Source organism: Manis javanica, chromosome 3 (assembly GCF_040802235.1).
Source record: "Manis javanica isolate MJ-LG chromosome 3, MJ_LKY, whole genome shotgun sequence".
NCBI lineage: Eukaryota > Metazoa > Chordata > Mammalia > Pholidota > Manidae > Manis > Manis javanica.
In genome coordinates, this window is record NC_133158.1 from 113,096,078 (window position 1) to 113,123,835 (window position 27,758).

Consider the following 27,758-nt stretch of genomic DNA (forward strand, 5'->3'; position numbering starts at 1 on the left):
TTGGTCATGGTGTATGATCCTTTTGATATACTGTTGAATTCTGTTTGCTAATATTTTATTGAGTATTTTTGCATCTACATTCATCAGGGATATTGGTCTGTAATTTTCTTTTTTGGTGGGGTCTTTTCCTGGTTTTGGTATTAGGGTGATGTTGGCTTCATAGAATGAGTTTGGGAGTATTCCCTCTTCTTCTATTTTGTGGAACACTTTAAGGAGAATGGGTATTATGTCTTCTCTGTGTGTCTGATAAAATTCCGAGGTAAATCCGTCCGGCCCCGGGGTTTTGTTCTTGGGTAGTTTTTTGATTACTGTTTCAATTTCTTTGCTTGTAATTGGTTTGTTTAACTTTTGTGTTTCTTCCTTGGTCAGTCTTGGGAGGTTGTATTTTTCTAGGAAGTTGTCCATTTCTTCTAGGTTTTCCAGCTTGTTGGCATATAGGTTTTCATAGTAGTCTTTAATAATTCTTTGTATTTCTGTGGAGTCTGTCGTGATTTTTCCATTCTCATTTCTGATTATGTTGATTTGTGTTGACTCTCTTTTTCTCTTAATAAGTTGGGCTAGAGGCTTATCTATTTTGTTTATTTTCTCAAAGAACCAGCTCTTGGTTTCGTTGATTTTTGCTATTGTTTTATTCTTCTCAATTTTGTTTATTTCTTCTCTGATCTTTATTATGTCCCTCCTTCTGCTGACTTTAGGCCTCATTTGTTCTTCTTTTTCCAGTTTTAATAATTGTGATGTTAGACTATTCATTTGGGATTGTTCTTCCTTCTTCAAGTGTGCCTGGATTGCTATATACTTTCCTCTTAAGACTGCTTTCGCTGCATCCCACAGAAGTTGGGGCTTAGTGTTGTTGTTGTCATTTGTTTCTATATATTCCTTGATCTCTATTTTGATTTGTTCATTGATCCATTGATTATTTAGTAGCATGTTGTTAAGCCTCCATGTGTTTGTGAGCCTTTTTGTTTTCTTTGTAGAATTTATTTCTACTTTCATACCTTTGTGGTCTGAAAAATTGGTTGGTAGAATTTCAATATTGTGGAATTTACTGAGGCTCTTTTTGTGAGCTAGTATGTGGTCTATTCTGGAGAATGTTCCATGTGCACTTGAGAAGAATGTATATCCTGTTGCTTTTGGATGTAAAGTTCTATAGATGTCTATTAGGTCCATCTGTTCTAGTGTGTTGTTCAGTGCCTGTGTGTCTTTACTTATTTTCTGCCCGGTGGATCTATCCTTTGGGGTGAGTGGTGTGTTGAAGTCTCCTACAATGAATGCATTGCAGTCTATTTCCCTCTTTAGTTCTGTTAGTATTTGCTTCACATATGCTGGTGCTCCTGTATTGGGTGCATATATATTTAGAATGGTTATATCCTCTTGTTGGACTAAGCCCTTTATCATTATGTAGTGGCCTTCTTTATCTCTTGTTACTTTCTTTGTTTTGAAGTCTATTTTGTCTGATATTAGTACTGCAACCCCTGCTTTCTTCTCACTGTTGTTTGCCTGAAATATGTTTTTCCATCCCTTGACTTTTAGTCTATGCTTATCTTTGGGTTTTAGGTGAGTTTCTTGTAAGCAGCATATAGATGGGTCTTGCTTTTTTATCCATTCTATTACTCTATGTCTTTTGATTGGTGCATTAAGTCCATTTACATTTAGGGTGACTATTGAAAGATATGTACTTATTGCCATTGCAGGCTTTAGATTCGTGGTTACCAAAGGTTCAAGGTTAGCTTCTTTAGTATCTTACTGCCTAACTTAGCTCGCTTATTGAGCTGTTATATACACTGTCTGGAGAGTCTTTTCTTCTCTCCCTTCTTATTCCTCCTCCTCCATTCTTCATATGTTGTGTGTTTTGTTCTGTGCTCTTTTTAGGGGTGCTCCCATCTAGAGCAGTCCCTGTAGGATGCCCTGTAGAGGTGGTTTGTGGGAAGCAAATTCCCTCAGCTTTTGCTTGTCTGGGAATTGTTTGATCCCACCATCATATTTAAATGATAGTCGTGCTGGATACAGTATCCTTGGTTCAAGGCCCTTCTGTTTCATTGCATTAAGTATATCATGCCATTCTCTTCTGGCCTGTAGGGTTTCTGTTGAGAAGTCTGATGTTAGCCTGATTGGTTTTCCTTTATAGGTGACCTTTTTCTCTCTAGCTGCCTTTAAAACTCTTTCCTTGTCCTTGATCCTTGCCATTTTAATTATTATGTGTCTTGGTGTTGTCCTCCTTGGATCCTTTCTGTTGGGGGTTCTGTATAATTCCATGGTCTGTTCGATTATTTCCTCCCCCAGTTTGGGGAAGTTTTCAGCAATTATTTCTTCAAAGACACTTTCTATCCCTTTTCCTCTTTCTTCCTCTTCTGGTATCCCTATAATACGAATGTTTTTCCTTTTGTATTGGTCACATATTTCTCTTAGTGTTGTTTCATTCCTGGAGATCCTTTTATCTCTCTCTATGTCAGCTTCTATACGTTTCTGTTCTCTGGCTTCTATTCCTTCAATGGCCTCTTGCATCTTATCCATTCTGCTTATAAATCCTTCCAGGGATTGTTTCACTTCTGTGATCTCTTTCCTGACATCTGTGATCTCCTTCCGGATTTCATCCCACTGCTCTTGCATTTTTCTCTGCATCTCATCCCACTGCTCTTGCATTTTTCTCTGCATCTCATCCCATTGCTCTTGCATTTTTCTCTGCATCTCTGTCAGCATGTTCATGATTTTTATTTTGAATTCTTTTTCAGGAAGACTAGTTAGGTCTGTCTCCTCAGGTGTTGTCTCTGTGATCTTTGTCTGCCTGTAGTTTTGCCTTTTCATGGTGATAGAGATAGTTTGCAGAGCTGGTACAAGTGACCGCTGGAAGAGCTTCCCTTCTTGTTGGTTTGTAGCCTTTTCCTGGGAGAATAGCGACCTCTAGTGGCTTGTGCTGGGCAGCTGCGTGCAGACAGGGCTTCTGCTTCCTGCCCAGTTGCTTTGGGGTTTATCTCCGCTGTTGCTGTGGGCTTGGCCTGGCTGGGGCTGTTCCTCCAAAATGGTGGAGCCCCGTTGGAGGGGGAGCAGCCAGGAGACTATTTATCTCCGTAAGGGGCCTCTGTGCTCCCTGCTGCCCAGGGGGTTAGAGTGCCCAGAGATCCCCAGATTCCCTGCTTCTGGTCTAAGTGACCTGTCCTGCCCCTTTAAGATTTCCAAAAAGCACTCTCCAAACCAAAACAACAGCAGCAACAATGAGAGAGGGAACAGAAAGAAAGAGAAAAAAAAAAGGAAAAAAAGGGGAAAAACAAGCGATTTTTTTTTTTTTTTTTTTTTTGTCCTCAGGTGCCGGTCCCAGGCACCCGCTCACTGGTCCTGCTGCCTTGTCTCCCTAGCACCAGGGTCCCTGTCCTTTCAAGGCTTCCAAAAAGCACCCACCCACCGGTCCCGCAGGGAAGGAACGCTCAATATTCTTTGTCCTCAGGCACTGGTCCCACGCACCCGCTCACCAGTCCCGCCGCCCTGCCTCCCTAGCACCGGGGTCCCTGTCCCTTCAAGGCTTCCAAAAAGCACTCGGCAAAAAGAGAGAAAAAAAAAGGGGAAAAACGCGCGATTTCTTCCGTCCTCAGGTGCTGGTCTGAGGCACCCACCCACCGGTCCCACAGGGAAAAATGCGGGATATTCTTTGTCCTCAGGTGCCGGTCCCAGGCACCCGCTCACCAGTCCCGCCGCCCTGCCTCCCTAGCACCGGGGTCCCTGTCCCTTTTAGGCTTCCAAAAAGCACTCACAGAAAAGAGAAAAAAAAAAGGGGAAAAACGCGTGATTTCCTCTGTTCTCAAGTGCCGGTCTCAGGCACCCGCCCACCGGTCCCGCAGGGAAACACGGGGGATATTCTTTGTCCTCAGGCGCCGGTCCCAGCCACCCGCTCACCAGTCCCGCCACCGTGCCTCCCTAGCACTGGGGTCCCCGTCCCTTCAAGGCTTCCAAAAAGCGCTCGCCAAAAAGAGAAAAAAAAAAAAAGGGGAAAAACGCGCGACCTCCTCCGTCCTCAGGCACCGGTCTCAGGCACCCGCCCCCAGGTCTCGCAGGGAGAAACACGGGATATTCTTTGTCCTCCGGCGCCGTTCCCAGGTACCTCCTCACCGGTCCCGCCACCCTGCCTCCCCAGCAACAGGGGCCCGTCCCTCTAAGGCTTCCAAAAAGCGCTCGCCAAAAAAAAAAAAAAAAAAAAAACCGCTCCGGTTTCTCTCCACCCGCCGGGAGCCGGGGGGAGGGGCGCTCGGGTCCCGCCGGGCTGGGGCTTGTATCTTACCCCCTTCACAAGGCGCTGGGTTCTTGCAGGTGTGGATGTAGTCTGGATGTTGTCCTGTGTCCTGTGGTCTCTATTTTAGGAAGATTTTTCTTTGTTATATTTTCATAGCTCTATGTGTTTTTGGGAGGAGATTTCCACTGCTCTACTCACGCCGCCATCTTGGCTCCGCCCTCCCCAACCTGCTTTTAATACCCTCCATTGTGCTCTTCAATGATTGGATCTCTGACCTGAATTCATTCCTGAGTTCTTGGATGTCTTTCTGTACCTCCATTAGAATGTTGATGATTTTTATTTCGAACTCCCTTTCAGGAAGAGTCACGAGGTCCATATCATTTAAATCTTTCTCGGGAGCTGTATTAATAATTTTACTCTGGACAAGGTTCCTTTGGCCTTTCATGTTTGAATATGGTGCCCTCTAGTGTCCAGAAGCTCTTTTCTGGAGCTGCTCAGCCCCTGAAACAATGTCAGGGGTTGCAGGGGAGCAGTACTGGTGCCTGGGGGGAGGAAAGGGCTGTTCCCCGCCTCCCGGCTGCTGTGCCTGTCTCCACTGCCTGAGCCAGTGGGCCGGGCACACAGGTATGTTTTTGTCCCAGAGCAGCCAGATATGGATCCCTGCTTTCCACAAGTGGCCGCAATCCCAGTCTCCCCAGGAACTCCGCCTGTATTAACTTTCCAACCCGGTGGTCATGTGAGTATCATGAAAGCACCATGAAATACAGGTTTGTGCTCCCAGCACAGATCTCCTGAACTAGGTATTTAGCAGTCCCAAGCCTTTCACTCCCTCCCTGCTCCATTTTTCTTCCTCCAGCTGGTGAGCTGGGGTGGGGGAAGGGCTCGGGTTCTACGGAGCTACAGCTCTGGTATGTTACCCCGTTCGGTGAGGTCTGCTCTTTTCTCCAGGTGTGTGCAGTCTGATGCCATCCTCTTTCCTGTTGCTCTCTCAGGATTAGTTGTGCCAACTATATTTTCTAATTGTGTCCAGTTTTAGGAGGAAGCCTCTGTCTCTCCTCTCACGCCACCATCTTTAATCTCTCTCCCTCTTCTGTTTTTTTTTTAAAGAACAACTTACACTGTGTAGTATTCTACTGTATGGATATATTGTAATTCATTTAACCAATCTATTAGTAAAAAATTAGAATATATCCCTTTTTCCTGTAGAAATAATGCCACAGCAAACATGCATGTGTTTGTATGTCCTATCCTTAAGATAAATTCAAAAGATACACCTATTTAGCATTGTGATCCATACTGCCACACTGTCCTTCAGAAAAGTCCTACACTCCTAGTCACAATGTGTAAGGACTTCTAACTGTATACTGTCACCAATATTTACTTAAGTTTTCCCCTTACCCATGCTTCCTATTTCCTTTTTAAGAGCAGGTTATCATCTAGTGGGCCAGAGCTTTCAGAACTTGTAGCACAGCCAATCATGCTTCTTTTGAAGAACAGGCATTTCCTTAATGTGCTGTGTGTCATGGAGGAAAGGCTGTAGGACTCACATTTGCTCACTTCCTTCTGCAAAGAGGAAAGCTCATATTCACAAGTGTGTTAGTCATTTATTTAATATTAAATATTAATTGAACCCCAACTATCTGCCAGGCTCTGTGCCAAGTGACAGGAATATAGTAGTGAGCAAAACGGACAGTCGCTGCTGTCAGAAGTTTACATTCCAATGGATTGTTTTCTGAGGCATTCTCCTCATCTTTACCATCTGAGAGATGCAGAAAAGGTGTATCATTCTAACCTGCATGTGTTTGATTTTTGAATTCAATAATTTTTTACCCACTTGTCTTTCCTATACTTTTTAATTTGATTTTAATTCTTGGTCTTTTCCTTCTTTTTCTTTTTGATTTATCAGGGTAAATTGCATTAATCCCTTGCCATTGTAGCAGATACCAGAGCCTCTTTGTCATTGTTAACTGGGCCCTGAGTTTGTTCGGATGCTGGATGACCATGCAAAGTGGAGCTAGATTTATTGCCTGGGCTTTTAGGAGAAATAGGAAACAAGGTGCTGTGCCCCAGCTCTAGCCCTGAATTCCCATGTGGTCTCAGAGTGGCACAGATTACTTTTTCTAGGCTCCATCTCTTCACCTGTGAAATAAAGGGGCTGGACAAGACAATGTTTTTAGGTTCTTTCTAGCTCAGATGGTCTACAGTGTTAAGGATTTAAGGGCACAGAAGCAAACCCAAAACTATGTATTTAATGTTTACAATGCAAGAAGCTATGCCAGGTACTGAGTATACACAGAAAAATAAGACAAATTTAAAGGATGCATGGGCTAGTAAGGGGAAATGATGTATAAATAAAAAGTAATTTACTAGGATGGACTTTTCAATGCACAGCACTGGGACAATTAGTTATTGATATATTTTTGTAAAGGTACTATTTTCCACCATTTGCAAAAATTGAATCCATGTGAAATTAAAGATTTACATGAGGGAAACACAATTTTTAGAAGATCATATAAAGGGTTGTCTTCATAAGCTCAGGTATGGACAAATTCCTTCAGATGTAGGAAGCACAAATCATAATGGAAAAGATAGGTTTGGCTGCATTAAAATTAATTATATTTTGTCAAAGTCACCAGATAAAAAGAGGAGCATCCACACTGGGAGAAGATGTTTGCAACACACATAACTGACAAAGATTAATATCTAGAATATATAAACACATTCTAAGCAAAGTAAAAATATATCTAATAAAAGCTGGGCAAAAGACATGAATAGACATTTCACAGAAGAGGCAACAACATGAATGACCAATAGCATGTGAAAAGATGTAAAGATGTTTAACTTCATTAATAATAAGGAAATTATATATACATATATATTTTATATGTCTTACATAAATCAGGAAAATTTATATATGTAACTTATAAACTGTATGAGATGCCTTTTATATCATCAGATCAGCAAGAATTAAAAGCACCAAGTATTAGAGATGGTATGGAGTAATGCAAACTCATACAGGGTGGAGGTAATACAAAGTGGCTTAACATTTGACCAACAAGATGCCTCTACCTTACAGAGTTGAGGATATCAATACCCCATGGTTCAGCAGTTTCACTCCTGAATGTATGCCCCTGGAGATACTCTTGTAAATGTGCACTAGGAGACATGGGCAAGAATGCTCACAGCAGCATTGTTTCTTAAAACAAGGAAGTATAAACAACTTACATGTTTACAGGAGAATGGATAAATAAAGTATATTCCTATAACAGTAGAAATGAATGATCTAGAATTATAGGCATCAATGTGGGTGAATTTCACAAACATGATTTTGAGCTAAAAAAAGAAAGGAAATTACAGAAGAATATATATATATATATATATATAAGTTCAAGAGCAGACAAAACTAAAAATATATTGTTTAGGGATACAAATAAAAGCAAAAAGAAAAGAGAAAAGTAAGGGAGTAATATGCAAAATTCAGTATGGTAATTTCTCCGGGGAGGTAAGAAGAGACAATCAAGCAGGAATTCATTGAGGGGTGGGGTGGGGTCAGGCAGTGTTGGTAATGCTCCATTTCTTAAGCTAGGTGGTGGGTACAAGGCATTTATTATATTATTTTTCCTACTATGCATTTATGCATACACGCATATATGTGGTGAAGAAGGGGCAACTGATTTCCTGCATGAAGGACGCAGCAGCAAGTGAGCAGCATATGCCAGGGGCCCAGGAACCTGAAACAGACATACACCTGGGGAACTCTAGATAATTTGTCATCACTTGAGCATAAAGTGTGAGAAGAGGAATGGAGAGCAACTCCTTCAACACCCATTTGTAGAGAGTCTATGAAAAGCTGGGCATTGTGCTTCACACTAAGACACATAAATAACAGGGTTGGTGCCTGCTCTTGAGTTCAGTCTATGGAGGGACAGTGTGGTAAGTGTTCTGATGGGGAGTAGCTCAGGATGCATTGGGAATGCAGAAAAGGGGCCCATATCTGACAGGAAGGTTCCCTGGAGATGACATCTGAGGTAGGCTTTGCAGGATGAGCAGCAATAATCTTGCTGAAGACCAGAAGAAGGCTGGAATGCTGTGTTAGTAAGCAAACAGGGCATAGATCAGGGTAATGAACAACTGCTATAAACTGAATTTTGTCCCTACCCCTATATTTAAGTCTTAATCCAAAATATGACTGTATTTGGAGATAGGGCTTTAGGGAGGTAATTAAGGTTAAATGAGGTCTTTAGGGTGGGCCTTAATCTAATATGACTGGTGTCTTTATAATAAGAAGAGGGGACACCACTGATTCATGCACACAGAGAAGAGGCCAGGTGAGGCCCTATCTCCAAATACAGTCACATTCTGAGGCACTGGGATTTAGGGCTTCAACATAACAATTTGGGGGGAATACAGTTCAGCTCACTACAGGCAAGGAGCAGAGTTAGGATGCTATTTGAAATAATGCAAGCAAGAGATCTTGAAGGCATGAACCAAGGCAGTGGTATTCTGGTTTTGGAGGTAGGCACAAATTCAAGAGCTATTACATGGGAAACAGTTAACAGGACTTACAGATCTATTAAATGAGGTAGTTATGAGAGAGGAAGACTTCCAACAAAGGATATCTCAGAGATAGAACACAGCCAAAGCAAGAAGTTAGGAGGCAAAATGCTTGGATGCTTTGCTATTTGGGATCCTTTGGCATTGTAGTTGGGCAGAGAGTAAGCCTTCTTACTGGGGAATATGCAGGAAGGTGGGAATGGGGTGGGAGGAACGAAGGGCAGCAGAGGGCTCACTTAAGTATGGATCAACAATGAGGCACTGAGAATCAAGTTGTGATCTGGGCCCCATTAGCCTAAATTTATCTTTTTATCTTAACTCCCTTTGGCTTGTCACTCATAAGAAATGTTATGTTCTGAATGTTGAAAACGTGGTATATTTCAGTTTCAACTTAACGTATATTTAGTGAGCACCTACTACATTGTTGGTCTCTGTCAGGTCCTGGAGTTACAAAATGAACATTAACTAGCATTTGTTGAATTTCCATTATGAATGTGCATCAGAATCATCTATGGGACATGCCCATACTCCCCTCTGGAAAATTTGATTTAGTAGGTAGGGCCCATAAACCTACATTAAAACACAGTAAAACTCGGTAGGGGATTCTGTTACACAGCCAGGATGAAAAATTACTGATGAGTCCAGCCTTGTTAGGCACTTTTGTGTATATCTTATTTAATTCTCACAATCACACTACCATACATGTATCATTCCCTGAGCTCATATACTGGTGGAGAAATACATGTGCATAGGTAATCATGGGAATTTGAGTAAGGAAAAGATCACTTTGAGAAATACATCCATTTATTTAACTTCTATCTAACTCTTTAGTAAGTGTAAGCACTGGACTAGGTTTGAGAGTCACAAAGATGAAAAGAACACAGTGTTACCACCCAGAAGCTCCAGCAGTCAGGAGACCATGGGGATAAAAATCTCAAATTATAATGCTGAACTGAACTCCATTCTAACAGAGTCATGTCCAACAGGTGACAGAACAACCAGAGCACTAGGAAGTCATGTCACTGTGATGGGGAAGTACCTGAGGAGATTCCATTTAAGCCAAATTTTAAATAATGAATTGGAGCTTACCAGGCATGCAAAGGCAGGAGGCCCATTGAGGCAGAGGAAACATCCTGTACCAGGATGGGACTGAGAGAGCTGAAGCAATGGACAAAATTCCTTTGTGGATGGATGAACTCATCTAGAATAGAAACACGGGCGGCAAAGAAAGTAGGAAAGGTTAGCAGGTGCTGGGTATTGAAGGGACCTTATCTATGAAATTAAGAAATTTGGAGTTTATCCTACCAATCTGTGGTTTTCAAATATACTCAGTGGAAATGAGTGAGTACTTAGAGTCCTCCAGTGGGTCATTTGGGCGTGGGGAGTGGGACAAGGTGGGTAGGACTTGCAGTCTCCCGCCCATTTCAACCATATCCACTTGCTTTAATTCATTTAATGGTGGGCATTGTGGAAGACTATTGATTTTAGACAAAGGGATAAGTCAAATGCAAAAGCCATAGCTTTAGGTGATGATAAACCATTGAAGAATTTTAAGCAGGAGGGCGCTATGAATTTCCAAGTTTCCTTTGGTTTGGCAATTGGATACTGACTTTACTGAAGACAGTTGAGGGTGCTGGATAGGGAGTTGAGCATGGAACGCAGTAGATAGTGGGATGAATGGGGGGAGAAAATGTGGAGACCCTGCTTTTAAGAGCCTTACGTAGAAAGTAACGCAGGGATATTTGACAGCTGCCAAAGGGTAATTTACGTAACTCACAAATCTCCCTTCTTTGCTGATTCCCCATCCACATGGTCATGTGGGTAAGGCTTCTGGAAGCCCTATTTGTACTGGCTGCCTACTTGACTGTAGCTGATTGGCCCTTGATGGGGTACATCATCCAAGATGGGCCAATACTTACCCCAAGAAATTTAGAATTTGGGCCAAGAAAGAGAACTCATTCTCTCCAGTGGGTTGGTTAATCTTGGGAGGGGGGCTTGGAGAGTCAGGTTTTGTGAGCTGCAGGTATGCAGAAAAACAAAGCACATGTGTGGAAGGGACAAAGCAGAGGAGGCAGGTTTTATAGTGAAAAAGCAAACCTGGACCGACTCCATTTTGTTCTGTGCCCTCCAACTTCAGTAACTATGTCCCCGACCCAGCTCCATTCCTGCTCAATCCATGCCCGGCAACCTGCGCAACAGGGCCCTGACCCTTCCCCAGCCAATCGGCTAAAGCCACGACCATCACCCCGCCAACTGCCCCTAGACCCCTATAAAACCTTTGTGCTTTTGAAACGCTCTCTCTCCCGCATCTCACCGCTGCATCAGTGTAGATAGTATATTGAGCTTGAGCTAGCTTGAAAAAAGGTTCTTTGCTTTTGCACCAGACTCAGCTCCCTGGCAGTCTTTGGGGATCACGAATTCTGGACATAACAATAGGCCCTGGTTCCAAATCCTTCTCAAGGTCGTTGGAAAGTCTGCCATCCGGACTTGGGGTGAAACCATCCTATCTTATCACAAACTCTTTATTTTTGCCTTACTCAAACAATGTCTCCTACACACACACACACTCACAAATCTTTTCTGATACAGAGGGTGTAAACTTTTCTTTTTCTTTTCTTTGAATAGAAAAAAAAGTCAATTAAGAGAAAGGTTGGAGAGGATACAGAGAAAGAGTATAATTGTAGAGCCAGTTCAGAGGAGAATGGAAAGGATGAGGTCTAGAGCACATGAAAGAGGTACACTTTCCTCTGAGATAGAGGTAAGAAACATGGAAGATGGGAATGCAGATGACTATGTGGGTCAGGGCTAGGAAGAGTGTTTCCACCTGATGATTCTAATTCTCATAGTAAAAAGTCAACACTTTCTACAAATCATGAGAGGGGTGGGCCACAGCTTGGGTGGCAAAATTTGGGAAAAGTCATTGTGACAGTGGGCTGGGGATCTGGCCACAGATAAACAAGACAAAGATAGCTGAAAATCCTGCACATGTAGTGTCTGTCCCTTGTATCACTGAATGCAGTGATGCAGTCTCAGACCTAAAAGACTTTAAAATACACATTGGATCACATGGCATTACCCTGCTTCCATTTTTCCAATGGCTCCCATTACTTTAAGATCAAATTATCTCCAGCAATGGAACACAAAGGAAACATTTGAATTAATCTGTGCTGGCTGTGTGAAGTTGCCAAGGAAGGACCTAGGGAGAGTTCTGGCAGCATTGTAAAGGGAATTGTTGAAGTGGAGGAAAGCAAGACAGGTGGATACAAACATGGAAGATAAAGAGTCCTGAGGTGGAGTTGGGGGTGTCAGTAAATATGTGGAAATTGTTAGGCTGGAGGAAGGAAAAACAAGGACATGCAAACAGAACAGAGAGATGCCATGGGGGGAGAACAGACCAGACCCCAAGGTCCGTGCCTTATATGGAAAGGGGACAGCTCTTCCTGAATTCCATCCTTCTGATGTGCCAACTAAGACCCGGATGTCAGCCTGCTCCCTCTTGGAAGGAAAAAAAGTTTCTAGTTGTCTATTATGTCACCTTTAGCCAATCATACCTCTCCACACCCTCTAGGATAGCTTGCCCACTCCTCCCCCTCCTAATCCCTTATAAGTCCCCACCTCCCTGACCGGGTGTGACTTCCCCGGCCTGTAATACCCAGACCACAGAACATCACCCAGGAGTTGCACTCAAATAAACTACCTGGCCCTTTGTTGCCTCTCTTCGCCTGCTTATTTTGGCTAAAATTTCTTACATTTGGTGCCGAAATCCCAGGAAGGAGCGTGAGCGCGGGGCACCAACCAGCCACCGGTGGCCCCGACCCCTCCTTCCCCAACCCAGGACCTCAGCCTGCTCTCCGCTGCATGGACTATTTTCTGGTGAGTCCCTCAGTTTCCCCCAGTCTGTTTCCCTAACTCCATTTCACCTAGTCCATTAGAAATTGTACTTATGTCCAGGTGGGGCATCCAGCCCACCCTCTGCACACATCCGGCCCACCCCTGGCCCTGTGGTGGGGGAGATGTCTCTCATCCAGGCTCCCAGGACGTCTCCCGTGACTTGGCGCACTTGGGATGCTGGGCGCTCCTCTCAGCGGGATTAGTTTGGAAGTGGCGCAGACATGGGGAACCAGCCCTCAAAAGCAGAGGCTCAGACCCCATGGTGGTGTCTCATTTCTAATTTGGCTACTATATATTTGTCCAGGGAAATTCACAAATAGAAGCTAGTCTTTCTTTGCTCTGAGGCTGGGCCTCAGTATCCCTTGGACAATCAATCTCACTGGCCCCCTGAGGGAAGTTTCAATTTTAGCCTCCTCACCAACTTGGTTAATTATTGCCACTGGAGCGGAGAGTAGAATGAAATCCCATATGTGTAGGCTTTTTGGACTTTGTGCTCCCACCCAGACCTTTATGTTAAGTGTTCAATGACTCAGGTTCTCTTGGCCTGATCTCCAGTTAAAGATTGTCAGCCTCTTACTCTGCTCAGTCCTTTTTCCTCTTCAGATCCACCAGAAGACCTCAGTCGCTCACCTCCCTCAACTAGCGATCCCCTCCCCCTCTCTCTACCACCATCTTTAAGTCCTTTGTCTTCACACGTGTCGCCGCCATCTTAAAGTCCTACATTCTCAACCATGCCGTTGTCCTGCTCTCCTCTTCCAGTGGCTGCACCACCCCCTCCGCCTCTCCTTCCACCTTCACCGCCCTCTTCCCCAACCAGAACATGCCCCTCCTGCCCTCTGGTTCCAGAAGCCATGACAAGAAGCTGAGGAGAGGGAAGGCAATTAGATATCAGTAACTCCAGTCTTTATATTGGTTTGTCTGTCTGTGTATATGTTTTTGTGGGAGGGGTGTTGCTGACTGTAGTCGTGTCTCAGTTTATATGTTTGTGTGTCTAGGTGTACGGATGAAAAATATTTTCCTACCTCCGGATAGTATTAATAAAAATTGATTTAAAAACAAGCGCTTGTGAAAATTGGGCCTTCTAAAACTTCCAGAAAATTTGATAAAAAATGTTAAGCATTAATGCTAATTTGGGTCTGGCTGAGGCGGGCATGTCCTTGTGGTTATCAGCTGCCTAAGTTTACCTAAGGTCATTTAAGTCAATGTTATCTGCTAAATCTTTTAAGAATAAAATGCTTAAAGGCTTGGCTTTGTCTAGTGTTCAGTAAAGGTCTTGTAAATAATCTAGCATAGTGTTACAAATGAGTGTGGCAAGTGAACACCTTTTTAATTGTGTGTTACAGTGTGTATACCTATCTACAGCCTAGAAATCTTTGTGGTAACCTAAAACCTTAAAGTTTTGCTAAGTTAAAAAGATATACTTTGTGCTTAGTGAGAGATTGTGTTGTAAAGCTCATAGTTAACAGAAATTACAAAATGTTCATAAATTTGTCAATCCAAAGAATGCTAGTGTAACAGTTTATAATAGCCTACTTCTCAGTGTTCACTAAACATTAAGGTACCTAATGGTTTAAAGTTCTAATTAAAACTACTTAAAGTAATAAGGAAAACACTTCTGCATGCTAAAGAATGTGTCTTTTGATAAAAGAAAGTAACTTTATTCTAAAGTACAGCTGTTTATTTAGTAAGAGAAATCTAAATGTAAAAAGGCTGTAGAAAGTTTGTAGAAGAATTTAATATGGTCATGCTATATAAAATTAAAGCAAATGAGTCTCGGTATAAAGTACACAGCAAAATTAGAATTTTGTTCTCAGTTAAAAAGACAAAGTTTTTTAAATTGTTAGTCTGCTCTTAATATTGAAAAATTGCAAAAAGTTCTCTAATTGTTTTATCAAAGCAGTTTCTCATGGTTAAAGTCTCAATGAGTTGTCAGAGTATTTAAAAAAATGAGATCTTAATATTAAAAGGACTAAAAGCTAAAGTTTGCTAACAACTGTGTAACCTTCTTTATTTGCCTTTAAGGTATTTTGTTGTCATTCTGGTTAAATAGATAAGTACTGCTTCATAGCAAACTATAATCCTATTTAAGCAAGTGCCTTAAAACTTTTAATAGCTTCCCAAAATCAAATTCAAAAAGGTGCTTTTACCTCTAGTTAACTCTGATATTTTCCAGAGGGCCCCTGGAACATGTCAGAGGGACTTTTTCTCATTGGAGAAAGTATTTGGCTAATTTAGCTTATTTATCTGATATATAATTACCTGCTTAATTGTCTAGAAAGCACTGTCAAAAAGAATAATGCTAAACTTTGTTACTAAATGTTTTGTGTTACAGAAATATCAGAATTTCCTTATGTCAACTGTCTTATAGTAAGCTCTTATCAAATCTTTAACCATTGTCATTTGTAAGTCTTTTATTATTTATAGTCACTGTTTTATTATTCTTAAGCTAGTAAAGAACTAGATTTCAGCAGAACAGGTATTAGTTACATAGGATTAAGTAAACTAAGGAAGATGGTTTTGTGGCTTTTTGTTTCAAATTTGTTGATAAAATGTTTTAAGCTTTTTCTCTTAAGCTGACAACAGTTTAGTAAATGACTGCCTTTATAAGCAGAATTGAAACTTTATCTTTCTACCTGATCCCTCCAGAATTTAAAAACTCTCCGTGACTATTTTGCACAAGTTCAATATTTTTTTTTATTTTATTTTTTATTTTTATTTTTATTTGCACAAGTTCAATAAGAATCTGCTTTCCTTGTAAGAGGACCAATTAAAAACACTGGTTATATTACCAAGGCTTTGACTGGAACGTCATACCTGAGAGAGATGTGTGTAAACTCAGATATGAACAGACAGCTTTAAGGAACCAAGATTGACTTTGTAAAGCCAACAAAGCCCCTTAAAAGAACTGGCCTGGTACCTTGCTTACAGAGTTCCCAGCAGCCTTACTAGGTGAGTAAGGAAGGTCACTGCCTGGCAGGTACAGGAACCTCAAGAATTTCTTGAGAACCTCAGAGAAGAGAGGAATTCACCCAAATATACAGGTACTACAGGCACAACCTGATGGCAAGTCTGGCTTGGCTTTCTGGCCTCAAGAAGGCTTTAAAAGTCCAATCTGAAATTCCTTATAAAAAGTTCCAGCAAAGCATATTTAAAAGAGCCTATGTAGGCAAAAACCTCTTAGACATAAACATGAGTGACCTCTTCTTGAACATATCTCCCCGGGCAAGAAAAACAACAGCAAAAATGAGCAAGTGGGACTACATTAAGCTGAAAAGCTTCTGTACAGTGAAAGACACCATCAATAGAACAAAAAGGAACTATACAGTATGGGAGAATATATTTGAAAATGACAGATCCGATAAAGGCTTGACGTCCAGAATATATAAAGAACGCACACGCCTCAACAAACAAAAAACAAATAACCCAATTAAAAAATGGGCAGAGGAACTGAACAGACAGTTCTCCAAAAAAGAAATACAATGGCCAAGAGACACATGAAAAGATGCTCCACATCGCTAATTATCAGAGAAATGCAAATTAAAACTACAATGAGGTATCACCTCACACCAGTAAGGATAGCTGCCATCCAAAAGACAAACAACAACAAATGTTGGCGAGGCTGTGGAGAAAGGGGAACCCTCCTACACTGCTGGTGGGAATGTAAATTAGTTCAGCCATTGTGGAAAGCAGTATGGAGGTTCATCAAAATGCTCAAAACAGACCTACCATTTGACCCAGGAATTCCACTCCTAGGAATTTACCCTAAGAACGCAGCAATCAAGTTTGAGAAAGACAGATGCACCCCTATGTTTATCGCAGCACTATTTACAATAGCCAAGAATTGGAAGCAACCTAAATGTCCATCAGTAGATGAATGGATAAACAATATGTGGTACATATACACAATGGAATACTACTCAGCCATAAGAAGTGGAAAAATCCAACCATTTGCAGCAACATGGATGGAGCTGGAGAGTATTATGCTCAGTGAAATAAGCCAAGCGGAGAAAGAGAAATACCAAATGATTTCACTCATCTGAGGAGTATAGGAACAAAGGAAAGACTGAAGGAACAAAACAGCAGCGGAATTACAGAACCCAAAAATGGACTAACAGGTACCAAAGGGAAAGGAACTGGGGAGGATGGGTGGGCAGGGAGGGATAAGGGGGGTGGAAGAAGAAGGGGGCTATTAAGATTAGCATGCATGGGGGGGAGGGAGAAAGGGGAGGGTGGGCTGCACAACACAGAGAGGACAAGTAGTGACTCTACAACATTTTGCTAAGCTGATGGACAGTAACCGTAATGTGGTTGTTAGGGGGGACCTGATATAGGGGAGAGCATAGTAAACATAGTATTCTTCATGTAAGTGTAGATTAAAAATTAAAAAAAAAAAAAAAAAAGAAAGAAAGAAAGAAAAGGGGGATTACTCCTTGATAGGATAAAACTATTGGTAAATCAAAGATCAACGCATGTTTTAAATATCCTTAATGTTGATCACTTAAAGGGTGTCAGATGATCAGCTATGGAGGTACTCTTTTCTGATAATATTCCTTTCTCTTAATTAAAAAAAAAAAAAAAAGCAGTTACTGTGTGCTGACCTCCAATGAGTTCTGCACAGTGGTATAGAGGGCATGTCAAAGTGTGGGCAAAGGGTCTGTTTGTTTCTATGCAGAAGATCAAGGCCTAGCTTGGATACCCAGAAAATGAACTAAGATACGATATGAGGAGGAGCTTCCGGCATCAGCACTCTCTGGAGGACTTGTGCCGGGGAATGATCATCAAAAAGCCTCCACAGGGATCCAGACAATGCTGCGGTTGTGGCTGCATCCAGCCCACTGTCTCCTGGACTTGCCATAGGAATGAGGAGGGAGATATCTAGGCTGGCATGTGCATACAGTGAGACAACGAATTTGACCGGATCTGTACTGTTGGAACTCAACCAGGAGTTGGGAGGGGTGCAAGTTGTAGCACTCCAAAATCTCATGACTATAGACTATCTATGGTTAAAAGAACATATGGGATGTGAACAGATCCCAGAAATGGGCTGCTTTAATTTGTCTGATGGTTCAAGTACAGTTGGACAATATCCATCATATCATAGATAAATTTTCACAAATGCCTAGGGTGCCTAAATGGTTTTCTTGGCTTCACTGGAGATGGATGGTAATTATAGATTTGCTTTGTTTATGTCACCGTATTCCTATTTTGTTAATATGTGTGTGCAAATTAGTTAGTAGTTTAAAACCCATACATACTTAAGGTACTATACAAGAAGATATGTCAAAGAAATAATCAATCCTCCCATGTTTCCTTCATATGCTACATCTATAGCTTTTCTTCTTCCTTCCTAATTACAACCCTTAAATAGAATTCGTGCCTCTTAAATAGAATTTACCGAGTATCATAATTCCTCCAGGTGGTAAAGATACCTCGAGACAAGTGCTGGGCATAGAAGCCACAGGGCATAAATCTGCAAAGAAGTAAAAAGCTAACCTTTGCAAACAATATGGCTTCTCTCTCACTTACCAACTTTACATTTCCCTGTATGGCCCCGGAAGATGACTGGTTAGCCAGAGACGGGTAAGATTCCTCAAGGGAGGAACAACCTAAGACAGGCACAGTCATAGGGGGGCCATCAGGTGAGAATTTGGGGATCAACAGAGGTGAGGCTCAGAACCTCATCCCCCCTGCTTTGAGAGAAATCTTCTGCATCCGTGGATGTCTTGCTGCCCTTGTCTAGCCTGGATTAATACTTAGTCCATAGGCACACACCTGATCATCTACATTTGCCCTCTTACAGCACTAAACTATGTTTTCTACCTTTATCTTGCACCTACCTACCACTTCAGCATTTTATTAAAAATAAAAATAATAATAATAATAGGAGAAATGTGGGATCAACATATAAATCAAGTACAAAAATCAAACAAATATTCATATTTGACCTGATTGTTTATAGGTCATAATGCATGATCAAAACCGAAAGTTTCTGTGATGAATGCCCTTGTACTGTTCACCATGTAAGAATTTATTCACTATGTAAGAATTCGTTCACCATGTAAGAACTTGTTCGTTATGCTTCAGAACATTGGAGACTGACGAGAATTACGCTTGAGATGGATTAATGATTGTACATTGAGCGTTGACCCCCCTATACTGAATTTTATTGTTGTTAACAACCATTTGATCAATAAATATGAGATGCCCTCTCAAAAAAAAAAATAAATAAAAATAAAAAAATAAAAGAGCCTATGTAATCAATTGCTCTTCTTGCTGTTCTTATGCAAATAATCAAGCCAACTGTTAATTATTTTCTTAATCTGGCTACTTCTAATAAAAATGAGGGTGATTTTAGGAAAATGTATTGTTTCAATAATGCAGTCTTATCTATACTAAATTCCAATAGTAGTCATTGAGATATAAACTCGATCCAGAATTCCAGTCCCCCATAATGGCCTGTCTAATGCCCCTACTGGGCCCCTTAATAACAGTTTGTGGTTTACTCTTAGTTGCCCCTTGTGTCCTTAGGTTCCTCCAACAGAGGCTAACCCAGATGACCCGGGTTGCCACCAACCAGATGTTACTTGACTGTTATGCACCTCTTTCCACTGAACCCCCTCCTTCGGCCTAATACCAGCCTCAAACCCCCACGATGCCCTTTGTCAGCCGGAAGTAGCCAGATTGAGTCATCGCCCATTATGACCAAAAGGCTGGAATGTTAGGCTGGAAGAAGGAAAAACAAGGACATGCAAACAGAACAGAGAGATGCCATAAGGGGAGAACAGACCAGACCCCAAGGTCCGTGCCTTATATGGAAAGGGGACAGCTCTTCCTGAATTCCATCCTTCTGATGAGCCAACTAAGACCAGGATGTCAGCCTCCTCCCTCTTGGAAGGAAAAAAAGTTTCTAGTTGTCTATTATGTCACCTTTAGCCAATCATACCTCTCCACGCCCTCTAGGATAGCTTGCCCACTCCTCCCCCTCCTAATCCCTTATAAGCCCCCACCTCCCTGACCGGGTGTGACTTCCCTGGCCTGTAGTACCCAGACCACAGAACATCACCTGGGAGTTGCACTCAAATAAACTACCTGGCCCTTTGTTGCCTCTCTTCACCTGCTTATTTCGGCTAAAATTTGTCTTACAGGAATGAGACAGTAGGAGACCTTGAGACTTGAGTTGGTGCATGCACTGTTCTGGGTGAGACAAGGTTTCAGGTGGGAACATTTAAGGACTGTCTGAAATGACATATTTTGAGACAAAGAGATAAACTTTCTTCTCTTTCTGTGAATGGCATCACCTCCTATCAGTCACCCAAACCTGAAATCTGGGTTGGTCCTTTTTGGTCTTTTTTCCCTCCGCCACATTCAGTTAGCCATCAGATCCTTCCAATTGTATTTCCTAAACATCTATTCATTTCAAGGGCTTTGGTTGAAAACCTTGAGGTTGCTTATAGCAATTGGTCTCAATCCTGACAAGTCCCACCCCTTTGCCCCATGTCCTTTAAAATTCAAATCAGATCATGTTTCTCCCTGGCTTAAATTCCTCCAATGGCATCCCGTTACTTTGAGATATAAATTCCTTAGTAGGGCAGACAAGCTCCTTTGTATCTTGTCACTGTTTACCTCTGTACTTTAGTCACAAAGTTCCCTGTGACTAAAGGTCCTTGGAAAGACCTTACTCATCTCTTGGATCTTACTCTTTCAATATTTCTCATATCGGTAGAGATGTGAAGACTCTTATTTTCTTCCCAGGAGGAATAACTGTCAGAGTATGAGTTGAGTATGAGTAGCTCCCTCTGTATATTCCTGGCTCAGAACTTACCACATGCTTCCCCCTCTAGCTTGAGAGCTCTAGACAGGAAACACTTTATTCCACCTGCAAACTGCAGAGCCCACTGTGGGGTCTGGCCAGAGTACATGTTTAATGAAGAATGAATGAATGCTGATGGTAGGAGTTGGAGTGGAGGGTTATGAGTCAGAGGCCAAAGTCCTGGATGAATGTGAATGTTTACTAGTTGTGTTTTGTGCAGTCTGGTTTTCAACACCATCTTTTAGGGAAATATCCTTGACTACTAGACAGCTATCCTGCAGCCCTCATCCTGTACAAATGATTGAGTGATCTCACCCTCCTTTTGGCTTGCCAGGGACCTGTGTGACCTGTCATGGGCTGGGTTAATCTGATTTTCTCTTGAGATAAGGGAATTGGGAAACAGATTAAAGTGATAAACTCCAGGCACATATGTTGAAAGGAAACATCAAGAACTGTCAAGAAATATAGAGAAGTTGCAAAGTCGCCCTGAAACTTATTTTTATGACTTGGGCAATGTTTTCTAACATTTGAAAGGGTTACCAACATTTTTTTTTTTTACCAACATTTTAAAGTTGGAGATTTCACATTAAAATCTGGTTCTTTGGCTTCTCTTGTGAAATCTGAAGGTATGATATGACAAAAACTGACTCTCGCTGAGCAGTACTCAGAGCACATTGCCTTCACTATGGCTGCCAGCTGTCCATAATGCTTACATCTGGCCAGCTTCTTTCATTTACCTTATCTGCTTGGCCCCTGTAGCTATCTGACAACCAACTTCTTGAAAGAACCAGTAGAAATGAGGGATTATATACCACCTTGGTTCACAGGGGAACAGAACCCATAAGAGAACAGAGAGGAAACTTGGTGGGAGTAGGTAGGTAGGTGAGAAATAGAGAGGATACAGCTGCCAAGAGAGGGGAAACCAGTTTCCAGAGATGCCTGGATTTCTAGGCTTCTCTGTTCCAGTACCTGCCCACAGTTACCCTCATCATAGCTCCCTTTTCTTGAGATAATTTGCAGTGCAATTAGCCAGGCTAATGCAGGGAGTTACTGGGAAATTGGTGGATAGTAGCAATGAGAAAAGTGAGACTGTGGTATAGCTAGATGGCATTAACCTCAAACAAGAAGAAATTCTTGCAGGAAGGTGGAATGTAAATTCTAAGTTGCTGTAAAGAGTTAAGACCACCTGTCTTGCCTTTGCAACTATGTATCCTGGCCCAGAAGGATCATGGAGGGGGTACCTCTGCTGAAGAGGATGTATAGTCAAAAGTATCCTCAGAGGAAATCAGAAGCATTCTGGGAAGGGCTGTGGCTCTGCAGGGTTCCAGGTCTGGAGGAAGGGATTGGGAAGTCTGGGAAGAACTTTGTTAGAGTTAATGTTTGTCATTATAACCTTTAATAGTGTACTGTGCCTGGTAGTTAACTTTCACCGTGTATTGAAAAGAAAGGTCTGTATTCCAGTAATCAGAGAGGGCTTCCTGAAAGAGGTGACATTTGAATTGCATTTTTAAAGAGATTAAATGGAAATGCTTTACAGGCTGTCTGAGAAGAGTCACAACTGCAAAGGCTAAACTCTAAAGGGGAGTAGGCAGTTTGCTGTTAGAGTTTGGTGTCAGTGGGGTTGTGTTTTGCCTGAGTCACCTAGCAAGTTATTTTTATACCTTGAAGTTAAGTTTAATAATAATAATATTGTATTTCTTCTATTCTAAGACTCACTGTTCTCACCCAACCCCACTTTTAATATTTCTTAATTTAGGACATATCTTACAATTGAAACCCCAAAATGTTTGCTTTACCACAGGGCAAAAATAAAAATTGTGACAGTGTTACCACTAATTGGGTACATGTAAATTTAACCATCCACAGAAAGATGTCCATTTGATAATTAGCTCAGTTGAGTTATTTGCACTGATGTTGCCATGCAGATGAATTTTATTTTGAATCCTGAAGTGTCACTTTTGGTGTCTCCAAAAGGTTACCCTGTGTTGAAACACTTAAATAAGTTCTTGATATACAGATTAGTTGTCATGTACCAGGAACACAATTAAATGTAGAAATGGCCAACTCTCTAAATTTGATGTAGAAGTTACAAATCTACAAGAGGTTGGTTTGACCAACTAAGTGTCTGAGGACATGGAACGTTTAACTGATGATAGTTTCCAGTTATTAAGAGAAGCTGTGTAGAGTTCAGGGATATACATTTCAATTCAAAGAAGCAGCCAAGCTTATACCAAAGAAGAAACATAATAACGTTTGTGTATTCTTTGAAATGTCTCAAATTTATACTGTTAGTTTCTAAAGGTGCTGAAAAGATCAAAATATAACCACAAGTTATGAAAAATGGCATGGCCTCATGCTATAGTTGGCCAGCTGGTCAAAGATTTATTATGTAAGACTTTAGACAGTGGAAGTGAGAAGGTTTAACCTTAACCTTTGATTATACTACTGAAGAAGAAATAGGTACAGTTACGATGATAGCTAACATTTGCTAAATGATTACTATGTGGTTCTGTGTTAAGTGCCTTTTGAGTTCTTACCTATTTCAACCTCCGGGCAACTCTACCAGATCAGTGGTGTTATCTTCATTTTATAGTGAAAAAGCTTGGAGGTAAACGCAGGAAGTTTGCCTCCAGACTCCCACGTAGAGCCATTATGCTGTTAGAAAGCCCTTACCTGTGCATTTTTTTTTTTATGGATACGCCTATGCTTTTTAGGCTGGGTTAAAAAGTATACATTTAAATATAAGATGTCCATCATAGCTTTTACACTTAATGTCATTTTAGAATCAGAAGTATAGTAAATACCTGTGTTGTAGGATTAGTGTGAGGATCGGATGCTGAGTATCTTGCAGTGCTCCTAGAAAAACTGGATCAGAGGGCAGGTATTGCAAGCTGGCGTTAATTTGCCTGATTTTCAGAATCCTATCATTCTACAGCTGGCGACAGTTACTGAGAGAAATGTATCAGTAAGGAAGGAAAGTCTGTGGTTTTGAGAGCGGTTCCTCCCCACGAAACGCCCACATACCTGTCTAAATCCTGATCTTTCGATGCCCACCCAAATGCTAGCTAGCTCCTACGGGAAATAGTCTCGTTATAAGAAAAGATAAACGTGGGAGATATTTCCAAATTATTAATCCCTCAATAAGTGAGGGATTGATTTTATCATTAAAGCTACCCTGGCTTTTCTCCTGGCCAAAGTTTCTCTAAACTGAAAGGAAGCAGCGTTTAGCCTCTCTCTTCTTTTCATAATTTCTACTCCTAATCTCTTCAGATTTCTGCGAAAGCTGCCTTAAAAAGCAACTGTCTTTCCTCAGACCTGCAGGCGTCGGCTCCTCCGCGTTGGCAGCTCTGCAAGGTGGGGTTGGAGAAGCCGAAGAGAAGGCGGGGGCTCGGAGGACTGGGCGGTGCTCGGGCACGTGACTTCCTTCCAAAGGAGCCTCGGCTGCCGGCCCCCCAGCAACCGGTGCGTCCCGCCTAACGACGTCCGCGTATCCTGGTTGGCCCTCAGGGACACTTGTGGCAAGGTACCCACGGTCGCGCTGCTCATTGGCTAACGCTACCGCCGCTCAGGCGCGTTGCCCGAGCGCCCGCAGGCGGTGCTACCGGAAGCCCCTCCCATTGGCCTCCGGGTTCCTGGCTGGCTGGCGGAGGCCGTCAGTCCCGGACCTTTTCCTTGAGGCCGGTTTCTGCTGGGGGCGGGAGGAAGAGGGGCCGGACTGGGGCCTGACGTGCAGTCGCTGCCGTCGCGGTCTTCGCGGCTATTATGATCAGCGGGCGACGCGCCCTCAGCAGCTACGCCCAGCGCTAGTCGTGCCCGTTTGCTCGCCGTAGCCGTAGCCGTGTGGGTCTCCAGTGCAGCCGCTTCCGCGACTCCCCCGGCTCTTCTAGTGCAGCTTGCAAGGCGAGGCGGAGGCAGGATGAAGATGACGGTGGATTTCGAGGAGTGTCTGAAGGACTCGCCCCGCTTCAGGTAACCGGAGAGGCTGCTCCGCGCCGGGCCGGCGTTACCCCGGAGCTGCCTTCCCCAGCTATGGGGGCAAGAAATCCCGCCCGCAGAACGCGCGGAGGGCCCCGCAGTCCGCGCCTTCCGACGAGGCGAGTGGCAGCTGCCGCCTCTCCCGACCCGGAGAGAACACTGCAACCCCGACCGACCCTCGCTGAGGCCCGAGGCCAGGCCGGGCCGGGAGGGAGATGTCGCCTTCTCATCCCCCATCTTCTGCCTCTGCCCGGGGCGAAGCGCCCAGAGGCCAGGCGCACACCCGCTCCACGGAACTGGGGTGCAGCCGCGTCCCCAAAGACTCGTGCCCTTTGCGGGCGCGCGCGCTCGTCCTGTTCCTCTTGCTGCTCATCCTTTCCCCTTCCGCCCCTTCGTTTCCACCCTCACCCTGCCCCCGCTTTGAGGGAGCTCTCAGCGCACCCTCTGGTAGTACTATTTAGTTCCTCTTTGCGCTTTTCCGGCCCCCTAACCCCGGGGTGGAAGCGGTGGGGGGCGAACTGAGACCGGCTTCTGCTGCTTGCGTGTCCCCTGCCCAGAGGCGCTCTCAGGAAGGCGCTGGCGGTAGGTTTGCACTGGAGTCGGTGTGGGAGTGTTTAGACCAGCTGCGTTCTGTCGACCTTGATCCGAGACCCTGCATTTCTTTCCACTTAAGCTCTTTGAAGGGGGCACCGCTGTCGAGAGGTACTAGGCTGAGGACTAGGAGAAACACTGCATTTCTGTTTTGAGAACGGAAGTGGGAGGGCCCTGAAGATTGCGTTTATGTTCCTCTTCCAGCAGCGTCAGCCTGGGAGGGCCCGGATCACAGTTGGATGCTCCCAGAGAATCTGTCACACAAACTGACGTGGTGGCACTTTGATTCACAGGGGCTGGCCTCCCTCCCATGTGAGGCGTTAGGCCTGAGGGTGTCCACAATACTTTTTACATTTCGGGCATCCTAGGAAACTCCTGGATTGTTTTGGAGAATGCAGCTTTGCTAGGTTTTATTTTACAGTGCATTTACAGGGCTGTCTTTAGGCCTTGAAAAAAGAATACCTTAAAACTTCCGTTAGATTAGTGACATTTCTTGAAAGCTTGCCCTGATCATTGGGTGTGTGTGTGTGGCTGATCTTTAGGCCAAGCCTGAGTTGTAAATTCTTGTGTCCTCCTTGGGAACTAACTGTTGTCAGCTTTGTCACTTGTTAATTTGAATCCTCATTCTGTTTTAAATGAAAAGCAAAGATACGAATTGTAAACCTGAAGAACTACTTCTTAGAGAAAATTTAAGGGCATTTTGTGGTTTTTGCTTTTTTTTTGGTGTTAACTTGGAGCTTAGGGCTATTGTGAAAAGATGCACCTGATTTGATTGCTGTTGGAAGTTTTTGCAGTTTTCTGTGTTCTGCCTGAATTGAAGGACTCAAAGGAGACACAAATGGATTGTCTAGGCAGTTTTGCAGGTTAGGTCCTAGAACTGTGTGGCAAAAGAAGTAATTTTTAAAGTGTACTTTAGAAAGTTATGCCTTTTGTGAATTTTATTAATGTGACTCAGCTATTTTTTAATGAAGTAACAGCATTTTTTCCCTAGAAAATGTGGCTTGTTCTCCATTTGCTTCACATTTTCAGTCTGATTAAAAAAAAAACAAGTTGAGAGAAGTGATAGGGAAGTATTTCTAATGACTCGTGTTGGTCACAAACCATGTGATGTCTTTGTTTTTGAAATAAAGGAATCATTGAATATAAAATAAGAGGGAAATATAGTGATTAAGTTGTATGGAATATTACAGTGAACTTCTGTTTAACTTGGAATATAATATCTGTTCTATTTTAATTGTTAGAGGTTTTCAAGAGTTGTTTCCTGTATTCCAGTATTGTTGGTTGCAAAGTGGGGGGAGAAACCAAGATTCAGGGAACTCTAATATCTTGTATTCATTTTTGGAACTAGCTTAGATTACAGTAGAGGACAGTATGCCAAGAAATAAAAGTCTCTTCACTCATATTCCTAATTCTTCCCATTTTTCTATAGCCCTATTACTATGTGAGTTCGTATATCCTTTGAAAAGAATATTTCAGAAATCTTTTTATTCACATGCTTTATATACCTAAGAGAAACTTAGTATTGTGCATGTTTTGAGTTGTAAATTGAAAGAATAGAATATTTGTGGGGATTGGGCTTTTTTTGGTAGTATTTCTGCTCTTTTTAGTGTCATGATCCATCGTGCTGCTTTTAAACTAATTCTTATTTTCATTTTCCTGCACAAAGGAGTCTTGTGGCATTTAAGTCTGGCATGTGGACATAACTGCCTTGGGTGCTGTAGAATTAATACAAAAGGTGGATCACGATAAAGAATAATTTCACCAGTGTTCAAGCATGAATCTCCTGTTAAATTGATAAGGCAAACTGGAGAGGACTGAAATAGAGAAGGATATTGCAGTTTCAACCTTGTCTTTAGTAATTTGAATAAAGTCAGTGGTTACTCTTCCATTCCCAGAAACAGTTTTTTGTTTCTTTGTTTTTTAGATTGGAAGGCACGTTTGATTGTGTAATTTTGAGTTCCCTTCTTGGTTTTTTAGTCTAAAGGTCAAAATCTTGTTCATCTAAGAATCTGCAAGAAAGTAAATGTGTCTTAAGAATACTTTTTTTAAGTGGGTATTTTCTATTTTGACCAACAGTTGTTGAGAAAGTTTGAAATTGGACTCTAAATTGTATGTGTAGTTGCTCTTTAAGATTTTATAAAATTTTAATGAAAGTTGTGCACTTCCTTTATTTAAACATATTGTGTTCACTCAGCAAGTGAATATTTTGTTTGAGATGAAGAGTTGAGTTGATCAGTGCCTTCTGAATTGTGAAAGATTTTTGCTCTAAGCAGTGCTCAAATAAGAAAATACTGACATTATTAAGTCTTCAAACACTTTAGTCTTTATCTGATACCTTTATTTTTTTATGCTTAGTTACGTTTATTGTATACCATTCTGAAGGGTTTTCACTTGCAGAGTCTATTTCAGATGTGAGTTGTCTTCAATAACTTAGGAAAAAATCTTAAAAAGGTATTTTGGGGTGAAAGTTTTTAATGGGTTAAAGACATTGGAATAAGATGTAAGCATGCATATATATATATATTATGTTACATTTTGCTGTTAAGCTGGTGTGACTTATGGTTGCATGGTTGCACTTTAATCATCCATCTTTAGAACATACATACTCTTAACTGGCACTTTATATGTGGAAATTATAGTGGGCAGAGCTTGAAGGGAAATATGTCTTCATCTCAGAAGTAGCAGAAGGGAATTATAAAGTAGTGTTATGAACCAAAA

General features: G+C 42.2%; 1 protein-coding gene and 1 long non-coding RNA gene across 4 annotated transcripts in view; one reads left to right on the forward strand and one right to left on the reverse strand.

Annotated features, from left to right (window-relative positions):
• Positions 1-23,939, reverse strand: part of LOC108391647 (uncharacterized) — a 41,731-nt gene extending 17,792 nt beyond the window's left edge. The window contains exons 1-5 of one of the 2 annotated variants that reach the window (XR_012129272.1): positions 23,790-23,939; positions 23,279-23,339; positions 9,863-9,974; positions 5,618-5,782; positions 4,268-4,337 (exon numbers count right to left, since the gene is read on the reverse strand). This is a non-coding gene — a long non-coding RNA (uncharacterized lncRNA). The remainder of the gene's footprint in view (positions 1-4,267; positions 4,338-5,617; positions 5,783-9,862; positions 9,975-23,278; positions 23,340-23,789) is intronic. The other variant, XR_012129271.1, reaches the window with a different exon arrangement.
• Positions 23,940-24,141: 202 nt separating this feature from the next.
• Positions 24,142-27,758, forward strand: part of ACAP2 (ArfGAP with coiled-coil, ankyrin repeat and PH domains 2) — a 157,989-nt gene continuing 154,372 nt past the window's right edge. Inside the window, exon 1 of one of the 2 annotated variants that reach the window (XM_037024133.2) lies at positions 24,142-24,443. In XM_037024133.2, coding sequence (XP_036880028.2) covers positions 24,391-24,443 — 53 coding nt within the window. In that variant the 5' untranslated portion in view covers positions 24,142-24,390. The other variant, XM_073231868.1, reaches the window with a different exon arrangement.